The sequence below is a fragment of the Oncorhynchus gorbuscha genome, linkage group LG08 (assembly GCF_021184085.1).
Source record: "Oncorhynchus gorbuscha isolate QuinsamMale2020 ecotype Even-year linkage group LG08, OgorEven_v1.0, whole genome shotgun sequence".
Lineage (NCBI taxonomy): Eukaryota > Metazoa > Chordata > Actinopteri > Salmoniformes > Salmonidae > Oncorhynchus > Oncorhynchus gorbuscha.
In genome coordinates this window covers 43,065,503-43,077,827 of record NC_060180.1, presented here as the reverse complement: position 1 = coordinate 43,077,827, position 12,325 = coordinate 43,065,503, and the positions used below count along the sequence as shown (strand labels likewise).

Genomic DNA, 12,325 nt, shown 5'->3' with positions numbered 1-12,325 from the left:
CTCATGCTTTCTTTTTATTATGTTTTATTCATTTATTTTGGAACCCCTTTTTTCTCCCCAATTCCGTAGGTATCCAATTGGTAGTTACAGTCTTGTCTCATCGCTGCAACTCCCGTACGGACTCGGGAGAGGCAAAGGTCGAGAGCCGTGCGTCTTCCCGAAACACAACCCAACAAAGCCGCACTGCTTCTTGACACAATGCCCACTTAACCCAGAATCTCTAGTGGCAGAGCTAGCACTGCGATGCAGTGCCTTAGTCAACTACGCAACTCGGAAGGCCAGCTCATGCTTTCTGAGGATGTTACAATGGTGTTGGCTATTGGACTTTTTATCAAGCACCTTGAGAGCATGTTTGTAGAAAGACTGAATCGGGTTCAATATTGTACAGCAAGCTTGGGCCCAACAACAGGTAACTGCCAAAATAAAATAAACACCAACATAAAGTGTCTTAGTTGGGCGTTGTGCCACCACGAGCCAGAACAGCTTCAATGCACCTTGGCATAGATTCTACAAGTATCTTAGTAGGGCATTGTGCCACCACGAGCCAGAACAGCTTCAATGCACCTTGGCATAGAATCTACAAGTATCTTAGTAGGGCGTTGTGCCACCACGAGCCAGAACAGCTTCAATGCACCTTGGCATAGAATCTACAAGTATCTTAGTAGGGCGTTGTGCCAGAACAGCTTCAATGCACCTTGGCATGGATTCTACAAGTATCTCAGTAGGGCGTTGGGCCACCATGAGCCACCAGAACCGTTTCAATGCACCTTGGCATGGATTCTACAAGTGTCTTAGTAGGGCATTGTGCCACCACGAGCCAGAACAGCTTCAATGCGCCTTGGCATAGATTTTTCAAGTGCCTTAGTAGGGCGTTGTGCCACCACGAGCCAGAACAGCTTCAATGCACCGTGGCATAGATTCTACAAATGCCTTAGTAGGGCGTTGTGCCACCACGAGCCAGAACAGCTTCAATGCACCTTGGCATAGATTCTACAAATGCCTTAGTAGGGCGTTGTGCCACCACGAGCCAGAACAGCTTCAATGCACCTTGGCATAGATTCTACAAGTGTCTTGGTAGGGCATTGTGCCACCATGATTCAGAACAGCTTCAATGTGCCTTGGCATAGAATCTACAAGTGTCTTAGTAGGGAGTTGTACCACTACGAGCCACCAGAACCGCTTCAATGCACCTTGGCATAGATTCTACAATACTTATTTTCCACCATAATTTGAAAATAAATTCATAAAAAATCCTACAATGTGATTTTCTGGATTCTTTTTTTCTCATTTTGTCTGTCATAGTTGAAGTGTACTTATGATGAAAATTACAGGCCTCTCTCATCTTTTTAAGTGGGAGAACTTGCACAATTGGTGGCTGACTAAATACTTTTTTGCCCCACTGTACTTTGTATCCCTCATTTGCTCCTTTATTTTGGCAGTTACCTGTAGTCAAGCAGTAGGGGAGAGGAGTAGGTTGAGCCATTTTATACATTCAGAATCACTCCATCATTCTTTCTAACAAAGATATATACATATATTTCAGGATGTTGTGTATCCCTGGAAATAATCAGAATTCATGTAAACATTACAGTTTTTAAAATATAGCTTGTCCAAAGAAAGTTTGTCTCTTGGCACCACCCAGGTGTGGTGTAGCTTGAGCCACTGGAAAGGGTAAATTGAGCCACTGTCCGTACGGCATGAAAAATGATCACTACCTTTCTGAAACCATGTCTTGATAGATTGTAATCAGCGATCCCCATGTGCTACACCTGTTCTAACCGTCTCTCTCCATCTCTCTTTCTTCCCTCCCCACTCTCCCTCCAGGTCGCGCATTGCTGAGGTTGAACGGGGAGAAGTTGGAGAGGATGGGCATCGTCCAGGAGACACTGAGGCAGGAGGTTCTACAGCAGGTCCTTCAGCTACAAGTCAGAGAAGAGGTCCGCAACCTGCAACTGCTCAGCAGAGGTGAGGTGAGGTGAGGTGAGGTGAGGTGAGGTGAGGTGAGGTGAGGTGAGGTGAGGTGAGGTGAGGTGAGGTGAGGTGAGTGAGTGAGACCGATTTTGGGGACGTCTCATGGTCTTAGAAACCCTGCTGTAGCTCGGCTACCTTTCACTGCAGATGCGGAATGGTTATAACAAATGGACAAATGGACGGACCAAGGCGCAGCGTGATCGGAGTTCCACATCCTTATTAAAAGTGAAACTTCTCAACAAAAACAATAAACAAGCAACGAAACATGAAGTAACGTAGTGCAACAAGCACATACACAAACACTATCCCACAAAGCAGGTGGGAACAAGGACACCTCAAGGATGATCCCCAATTAGAGACAACAATAATCAGCTGCCTCTAATTGGGAACCATTCTCAATCCCAAACATAGAAATAAATCCACTAGAACACCCCCTAGTCACGCCGTGACCTACAACACCATAGAAAACCAAGGGCTTCTATGGTCAGGGAGTGACAAAGGCTGACATAGGCTAATGCTGTGGATTGAGACGCAGCCCATGCTAAACAGATATCTCTATCTTAAACTGACACATTTTGATGGGGATTTATTTGTTATGTTACTTAGATTGACTCACAGGTGTGTCAATAGACTCTTAATTAATGAGAGAAAAGAAGGGGGAGAAGGATCAGACAGAGACAGAGAGAGATATACAGGGGGGGAGAAGGAGCAAGACAGAGAGAGAGATACAGGGGGAGAGAAGGAGCAAGACAGAGAGAGATATACAGGGGAAGAGATGCAGGGGGAGAGAAGGAGCAAGACAGAGAGAGAGAGAGACAGAGAGAGATATACAGGAGAAGAGATACAGGGGGAGAGAAGGAGCAAGACAGAGAGAGAGAGATACAGGGGGAGAGAAAGAGCAAGACAGAGAGAGAGAGATACAAGGGGAGAGATACAGGGGAGAGAAGGAGCAAGACAGAGACAGAGAGAGATATACAGGGGGAGAGAAGGAGCAAGACAGAGAGAGAGATACAGGGGAGAGAAGGAGCAAGACAGAGAGAGATATACAGGGGAAGAGATGCAGGGGAGAGAAGGAGCAAGACAGAGAGAGAGAGAGACAGAGAGATATACAGGAGAAGAGATACAGGGGGAGAGAAGGAGCAAGACAGAGAGAGAGATACAGGGGGAGAGAAAGAGCAAGACAGAGAGAGAGAGATACAAGGGGAGAGATACAGGGGAGAGAAGGAGCAAGACAGAGAGAGAGAGATGCAGGGGAGAGAAGGAGCAAGACAGAGAGAGAGAGAGACCGAGAGAGATATACAGGAGAAGAGATACAGGGGGAGAGAAGGAGCAAGACAGAGAGAGAGATACAGGGGGGAGAAAGAGCAAGACAGAGAGAGAGAGATACAAGGGGAGAGATACAGGGGGAGAGAAGGAGCAAGACAGAGACAGAGAGATATATACAGGGGGAGAGAAGGAGCAAGACAGAGAGAGAGATACAGGGGGAGAGAAGGAGCAAGACAGAGAGAGATATACAGGGGAAGAGATGCAGGGGGAGAGAAGGAGCAAGACAGAGAGAGAGAGAGACAGAGAGAGATATACAGGAGAAGAGATACAGGGGGAGAGAAGGAGCAAGACAGAGAGAGAGAGATACAGGGGGAGAGAAAGAGCAAGACAGAGAGAGAGATACAAGGGGAGCGATACAGGGGGAGAGAAGGAGGAAGACAGAGACAGAGAGAGATATACAGGAGAAGAGATACAGGGGGAGAGAAGGAGCAAGTCAGAGAGAGAGAGATACAGGGGGAGAGAAGGAGCAAGACAGAGAGAGAGAGATACAGGGGGAGAGAAGGAGCAAGACAGAGAGAGAGAGATACAGGGGGAGAGAAAGAGCAAGACAGAGAGAGAGAGATACAAGGGGAGAGATACAGGGGGAGAGAAGGAGCAAGACAGAGACAGAGAGAGATATACAGGGGGAGAGAAGGAGCAAGACAGAGAGAGAGATACAGGGGGAGAGAAGGAGCAAGACAGAGAGAGATATACAGGGGAAGAGATGCAGGGGAGAGAAGGAGCAAGACAGAGAGAGAGAGAGACAGAGAGAGATATACAGGAGAAGAGATACAGGGGGAGAGAAGGAGCAAGACAGAGAGAGAGATACAGGGGGAGAGAAAGAGCAAGACAGAGAGAGAGAGATACAAGGGGAGAGATACAGGGGGAGAGAAGGAGCAAGACAGAGAGAGAGAGATGCAGGGGGAGAGAAGGAGCAAGACAGAGAGAGAGAGAGACCGAGAGAGATATACAGGAGAAGAGATACAGGGGGAGAGAAGGAGCAAGACAGAGAGAGAGATACAGGGGGAGAAAGAGCAAGACAGAGAGAGAGAGATACAAGGGGAGAGATACAGGGGGAGAGAAGGAGCAAGACAGAGACAGAGAGATATATACAGGGGGAGAGAAGGAGCAAGACAGAGAGAGAGATACAGGGGGAGAGAAGGAGCAAGACAGAGAGAGATATACAGGGGAAGAGATGCAGGGGGAGAGAAGGAGCAAGACAGAGAGAGAGAGAGACAGAGAGAGATATACAGGAGAAGAGATACAGGGGGAGAGAAGGAGCAAGACAGAGAGAGAGAGATACAGGGGGAGAGAAAGAGCAAGACAGAGAGAGAGAGATACAAGGGGAGAGATACAGGGGGAGAGAAGGAGGAAGACAGAGACAGAGAGAGATATACAGGAGAAGAGATACAGGGGGAGAGAAGGAGCAAGTCAGAGAGAGAGAGATACAGGGGGAGAGAAGGAGCAAGACAGAGAGAGAGAGATACAGGGGGAGAGAAGGAGCAAGACAGAGAGAGAGAGAGATACAGGGGGAGAGAAGGAGCAAGACAGAGACAGAGAGAGATATACAGGAGAAGAGATACAGGGGGAGAGAAGGAGCAAGACAGAGAGAGAGAGATACAGGGGGAGAGAAGGAGCAAGACAGAGAGAGAGAGATACAGGGGGAGAGAAGGAGCAAGACAGAGACAGAGTGAGAGATATACAGGGGGAGAGAAGGAGCAAGACAGAGAAAGAGATACAGGGGGAGAGAAGGAGCAAGACAGAGAGAGAGAGATATACAGGAGAAGAGATACAGGGGGAGAGAAATAGCAAGATAGAGAGAGAGAGATACAGGAGAAGAGATACAGGGGGAGAGAATGAGCATGACAGAGAGAGAGGGAGAAAGAGAGAGATACAGGGTGAGAGAAAGAGCAAGACAGAGAGAGAAGGAGAGAGAGAGAGAGAGATACAGGAGAATAGATACAGGGGGAGAGAATGAGAGAGAGGGAGACAGACAGAGAGAGATACAGGGGGAGGGGTGATTAAGGGGGCAGGGGTTGGAGATAGTGAATGTTGGGATGAGGACGGGATAAAGTGGAGGGTGGAAAGTCGAGTGTGGGAGGTTTAACAGAGGATTTCAGCCTGGCGACTCGTATCATTTCTGATTCATCTCAGAAATTAACATGATATTTAACATTGATTGCTGTGTTACTTAATTAAAGAGAGGTCGTTTTTAAGGTACAAGGGTTTAAATAAATGGATCTAGCTTGGGGTTTGTTTACACTACTGAGGCTCTTTCTTGTTTTTAGATTTGACCTCCAGTGTTTTTTAAATGTATGCCACACTCTCTGTTCTGCTTCTCTCACCTTTTCTGTCTTCCTTCTTTTTCCCTCTGCTTTTAACTTCTATTTCTCTCCAGACCTTTACCACCAAGTGTGCATGGGTAGAGGTTTGTAAACAAAAGCGTGTGTGTTTGATTCAATGTTCTTCCTCGGGGTTGCGTCCCCACGGCTTCTGGAGTCCAGCCTCTGGACTCTTCCAGTAGCAGCAGAGGAATCTATCTGTGGGGTGTTCAGACGCTCACAACAACACTGTAATCACCCTAGAGCACAGACCCCTAGAACTTCTATTGGGTCATTCCATGAAAAGAGGGTCTTTTGCATCCCTTTGATATTTGAAGTAGAAATTGTGCACCATTATTGAATTTGAAAATTTGAAAAATATAGAATTTTTATCATATTAAATGAAGTGCCCTTTAATATAGTCCACATGGAGAATTCAATAAATCATTTATCATATGAATGAAGGGTTGCAAAAGTGCCAAAATGCAACATATTCTCATATGTTCTGATGTTCCGTGTCCGAGTGGAGTTTTGTTCACAGTTCCGTGAGCTGCCTGTCTGTCTGCACGCTCAACAGAACTGCAGGTGAAATGTAAATTCACTGAGGCAGAAAGCATGACAGGCTCAGCAATTAAAAAAGAACATGACATTTTTACTCAAACACAAATTTTCTCCGGAACAGCTTTGTCCTCTCTCGCTTTCTCTCTCCTCTCTTCTCCCTGGTCTCTGATGTGTTTATATCAGAGAGAAAGTACCTCTTTACCTGAACAATCTCAAGACACCCCCTCAATCCCGTCTGCCTTTCTGTCTCTACCTGCTAACCCAGTCTCTCCCTGTGTCTGTCTTAGGGTGTTTCATTCCAATACCATGTTAGATTTGGCCATGTCTTAGAGACAGGTGGCTGTTACTCTCCTCATATCAGGGGAGGGATAACCCCAATGCCAAAGGTCTTCGTTTTAGTTTTTTATTCCTCATATAGGAAATATAGTCTTCCCAGCGTCCTTCGTTGTCATTTGAGGCAGAGTGTAGTTGTCACAGAAATCAACCGTTCATAGAGGTCAATGAGTTTGAGAATGGTTTTACCTGAACCTGAGGTTACACTCTTCAGACTCCTTTTTCAGAAACAATTCTCAATGCAACCAGGTTTTTGACAGATGAGACAGAGTTTGAAGAGAGGTAATACGGAGGCAGGGGTTCTGGATGTGGGTGTGTGTGTTGGAATTGGCTATCAGGGTGTGAAAGACACCCAGTGATGCCCATCTGACCCCAAACCCCACTGTTCCTTCTATCCATATCTAAATAATGAATTTGCCTCTCGATCTCTCTCTCTTTCCCTGCAGCCTCCTTCGGAAACCTTTCTTAGCTCGATCCCTTTCTCCTCCGCTGAAACAATACGTCACCAGTAGCTATGGTAGGACCTGCTCGCTCCAGATATGTGACAGCAGAACTGGGCTGTAAAAGGAGAGAACTGAAGAGGGGAGAGAACTGAAGAGGGGAGAGAACTGAAGAGGGGAGAGAACTGAAGAGAGGAGATAACTGAAGAGAGGAGAGAACTGAAGAGGGGAGAGAACTGAAGAGAGGAGAGAACTGAAGAGGGGAGAGAACTGAAGAGAGGAGAGAACTGAAGAGGGGAGAGAACTGAAGAGGAGAGAGAACTGAAGAGAGAGAACTGAAGAGGGAGAGAACTGAAGAGGGAGAGAACTGAAGAGGGAGAGAACTGAAGAGAGGAGAGAACTGAAGAGGGAGAGAACTGAAGAGGGAGAGAACTGAAGAGGGGAGAGAACTGAAGAGGGAGAGAACTGAAGAGGGAGAGAACTGAAGAGAGATAACTGAAGAACTGAAGAGGGAGAGAACTGAAGAGAAGAGAACTGAAGAGGAGAGAACTGAGAACTGAAGAGGGAGAGAACTGAAGAGGGGAGAGAACTGAAGAGGGGAGAGAACTGAAGAGAGAACTGAGAACTGAAGAGGGAGAGAACTGAAGAGAGGAGAGAACTGAAGAGGGGAGAGAACTGAAGAGGAGAGAACTGAGAGGGAGAGAACTGAAGAGAGAACTGAAGAGGGAGAGAACTGAAGAGAACTGAAGAGGGGAGAGAACTGAAGAGGGGAGAGAACTGAAGAGGGGAGAGAACTGAAGAGGGGAGAGAACTGAAGAGGGGAGAGAACTGAAGAGGGAGAGAACTGAAGAGGGGAGAGAACTGAAGAGAGGAGAGAACTGAAGAGGGGAGAGAACTGAAGAGAGGAGAGAACTGAAGAGGAGAGAGAGGGAGAGAACTGAAGAGAGAACTGAAGAGAGGAGAGAACTGAAGAGGGAGAGAACTGAAGAGGAGAACTGAAGAGGGGAGAGAACTGAAGAGGGGAGAGAACTGAAGAGGGGAGAGAACTGAAGAGGGAGAGAACTGAACGGGGAAGAGAAGAGGGGAGAGAACTGAAGAGGGAGAGAACTGAAGAAGAGAAGGGAGAGAACTGAAGAGGGGAGAGAACTGGAGAGAACTGATAAGAGGGAAGAGAACTGAAGAGGGAGAGGGGAGAGAACTGAAGAGGGAGAGAACGGAAGAGGGGAGAGAACTGAAGAGGGGAGAGAACTGAAGAGGGGAGAGAACTGAAGCGGGGAGAGAACTGAAGAGGGGAGAGAACGGAAGAGGGGAGAGAACGGAAGAGGGGAGAGAACTGAAGAGGGGAGAGAACGGAAGAGGAGAGAACAGAAGAGGGGGAGAGAAGAGTCTCTTTTCTACATGACAAACAGACTGAAGGAGGATTCAACAAGGCCAAACTGGTTTAAACGAGGAGCGACGGAGTGGGAGAGAAAGAGACAGTGAACTGCTGAATAAAGGAGCACAGACTGTGCCATGGATAAAAGATGTATGAACTGACGTTGACATTGTAGACAAATCAATTTGTCAAATCAAAGTTATATTATTATAACTACATGAGGTTCTTGGCCTCTTCTTTCATTGTGGATGAGAACTATTACTGATCAATCAATGTATTAGAATACAGTGGGTGGCTTATTCCAAGATGGGTGGAAAGGAAATGGGAAACCGAATGTCAATGTCTCTGTATGATTCTCACAACCCTGTTCACAATGTATCTTTTCTTCTCAGGATTTTCATTTTGGAATATGTATATGGTTTTGATAGATCTAATTCATACAGTATAACGTACATCATTGCCTACGTGAGCACCCTCTCCCCAAAGCATGTTCTCTTCCTTTCTTCTATAAAGCTGTGTCATGACGATGTACAGAATGTCACCTCCCAGATCATCTCTTTGTACTGTCGATGAACCACGTCTATGACAAACATATATATTTGAACGTTCTAGAGTAATATAATCTGTAGAGCTGAATATAATGTAGATCTATCTATACATTTAGTGTTTTATCAACAGTGGGAATTGAAAGAACATGCTATGATTTGGTGTAAATGTTTTTGCCATAGCTGTATTTGAGAAAGCCATCATCGGTACAGGGTGTAGCTGGCCGGAAGGAATGGTTATTTTCTAGCACTATGAGTCAAATGCCTACATCTCCCATGATGCAGTAATAGTATACTGTAGTCACAACTCTATTGTGTAAAAATAATATTTATCCTACGTATATTTAGTGTATTTTCCCCTAATTATCAGCAGTACAAAACACTAGTCCTTGAGGGCTATCCTGCTGCTTTTCTCTGTCAATTCAATTCAATTCAAGGGCTTTATTGGCATGGGAAACATGTGTTAACATTGCCAAAGCAAGTGAGGTAGATAATATATAAAGTGAATATATAAAGTGAAATAAACAATAAAAATGAACAGTAAATATTACACATACAGAAGTTTCAAAACAATAAAGACATTACAAACGTCATATTATATATACAGTGTTTTAACAATGTACAAATGGTTAAACGACACAGGATAAAATAAATAAGCATAAATATGGGTTGTATTTACAATGGTGTTTGTTTTTCACTGGTTGACCTTTTCTCGTGGCAACAGGTCACACTGTGGAATTTCACGCAGTAGATATGGGAGTTTATCTCTCTCTCTCTGTCTCTCTCTCTCTCTCCCTGTCTATCTCTCTCCCTGTCTCTCTCTCTGTCTCTGTCTCTCTCTCTCTCTGTCTCTCTCTCTCTCTCTCTCTCTCTCTCTCTCTCTCTCTCTCTCTCTCTCTCTCGCTCCCTGTCTATCTCTCTCCCTGTCTCTCTCTCTGTCTCTCTCTCTCTGTCTCTCTCTCTCTCTCTCCCTCTCTCTCTCTCTCTCTCTCTCTCTCTCTCTCTCTCTCTCTCTCTCTCTCTCTCTCTCTCTCTCTCTCTCTCTCTCTGTCTCTTTGTCTCTTTGTCTCTTTGTCTCTCTGTCTCTCTCTCTCTCTCATTGATCAGTAATTGTAACTGATCACTAAGATATGTTCCACACACCTGGTAGCCCAAGTACTCAATGTGTCATTGAAAAGCAGCAGGGTATATAATGTAGAGCTGGAACTGTTAATGTCACACTGTGAATGCAGACATCCAGACAGCCTACTGTTCCTGTGCTTCATAAACTAACTAGTAAACAGATACCCAGCATGACTGTGAATTGGGATCCTTTGAAGAAAGAAGCCGATATATGTGGTTCTGTTTCACTCAGAAAACGGAGTTTCCCGTTTCAGAAATGATGGTAAAGGGGAGCAGGTCTTCTTGTGCACTGAACTGTTCTGAGGAACAGGCTACCAAAGGCAGTACAGTATGAAGATAGGCAGCAGAAATCCCCGATCACACAGGCGATGTCATGGCAACGTTGGCTAGCTAAGCTCATGCGCATAAACTTGTCATTGGGTGTAACAGTTGGTGTAGTAACATGTTCAATATTGGCTCGAATCTAGGTTGTACCTTTAAATTAACAAAAATCAACAACTAACGAATCATTTTTCTTATCTATTTTATCTCATTTAGCTGCTCTCCAACCCCAAACCCTGGCCTGGTCTGCTCTATTCCCCAGAAGTCTTGTGTTTATAAACTCTGTGGGGCTACTCTCTCCATACCTCCTCCCTTCCTCCCCTCCTCTGCTCTATTCCCCAGAAGTCTTGTGTTTATGAACTCTGTGGGGCTACTCTCTCCATACCTCCTCCCCTCCCCTCCTCTGCTCCATTCCCTAGAAGTCTTGTGTTTACTTAACTCTGTGGGGCTACTCGCTCCATACCTCCTCCCCTCCTCTGCTCTATTCCCCAGAAGTCTTGTGTTTCCTTAACTCTGTGGGGCTACTCTCTCCATACCTCCTCCCCTCCCCTCCTCTGCTCTATTCTCCAGAAGTCTTGTGTTTATGAACTCTGTGGGGCTACTCTCTCCATACCTCCTCCCCTACTCTGCTCTATTCCCTAGAAGTCTTGTGTTTACTTAACTCTGTGGGGCTACTCTCTCCATACCTCCTCCCCTCCCCTCCTCTGCTCCACTCCTCCTCCCCTCCTCTGCTCCATTCCCCAGAAGTCTTGTGTTTACTTAACTCTGTGGGGATACTCTCTCCATACCTCCTCCCCTCCTCTGCTCCATTCCCTAGAAGTCTTGTGTTTACTTAACTCTGTGGGGATACTCTCTCCATACCTCCTCTGCTCCACTCCTCCTCTCTCTATCCCTCCCTTCAGTTGACTTTGACTGTCTGAATGATGAAACAACCGTTAAATGGAAAACACACTGTTATACTTTTGTTTTTGATTTTGGAAATGCATACAGTAGATGTCTACAGACACTTGTATTCTTTGTTTGTTTACTTTGTCATATCATGGATATGTTGTTTGTTTTCGATATGTTATGGAAAGGGGTTTTAAAGATGTATTTACCTGCTATATAAATATTAAGAAGCGATATGGAACATGAAGAATCTTGTTTTTTTAGATAAAGTAATGCATAATCATAGAACATCCATTGCTTATCATAATCTAAGTGTCACACGATTGCAGTTATACATACCTTCCCTTTATCTGTCTGAGACATACTGTATACACACCGTCTCTCATCCAGCGGTGCTGTGGACCCAACAGGACGTCTGCAAGAGGCTGAAGAAACACTACCTATGTAGAAGCCTTCTCCCACCACTCTATCTCAGAACTGCCTTGAATAAGCACTTCAGCGCTGCGCCAGCTACCACGGCGGCACGCGTGCGACACACACATTGTTAAAACCAAAGGCAAATGAAGAATGCCTCAGTAGGAATGGGTACTTGGTCATTTGCTGCTCTTAGCTAACTAGAAATACAGTGAACTACAAAGGACTGGGACAGTGACACATTTTGAGGTTGTTTTGGCTCTGTACCTCAGCACTTGGATTTGAAATGATACAATAAGGTTAAAGTGCAGACTGTCAGCTTTCATTTAGAAATTCCATTTAGAAATTCCATTTAGAAATTACAGCACTTTTTTTGTCCCCCCATTTAGAGACCAAAAGTATTGGCACAAATTCACTTACTGTATACACTGAGGGAAAAAAAGTATTTGATCCCCTGCTGATTTTGTACATTTGCCCAATGACAAAGAAATGATCAGTCTATAATTTTAATGGTAGGTTTATTTCAACAGTGAGAGACAGAATAACAACACAAAAATCCAGAAAAACGCATGTCAAAAATGTTATATATTGATTTTTGCATTTTAATGAGGGAAATGTTCTGATAAGGTGATGCCGATGTAGGCCTAATGTTGAGTAGGGGCAGGTCCGGAGGGGGTCAGTCAAATTCCCCCTCAGGAAGTTGGAGCATTTAGCATGTTTGAAAACTGT

General features: G+C 45.2%; 1 protein-coding gene across 1 annotated transcript in view; it reads left to right on the top strand.

The window, feature by feature from the left end:
• Positions 1-12,325, top strand: part of LOC124040652 (sterile alpha motif domain-containing protein 10-like) — a 155,663-nt gene that overhangs the window by 129,760 nt on the left and 13,578 nt on the right. The window contains exon 4 of the mRNA XM_046357734.1: positions 1,825-1,970. Within this exon, the coding sequence (XP_046213690.1) occupies positions 1,825-1,970 (146 nt within the window). The remainder of the gene's footprint in view (positions 1-1,824; positions 1,971-12,325) is intronic.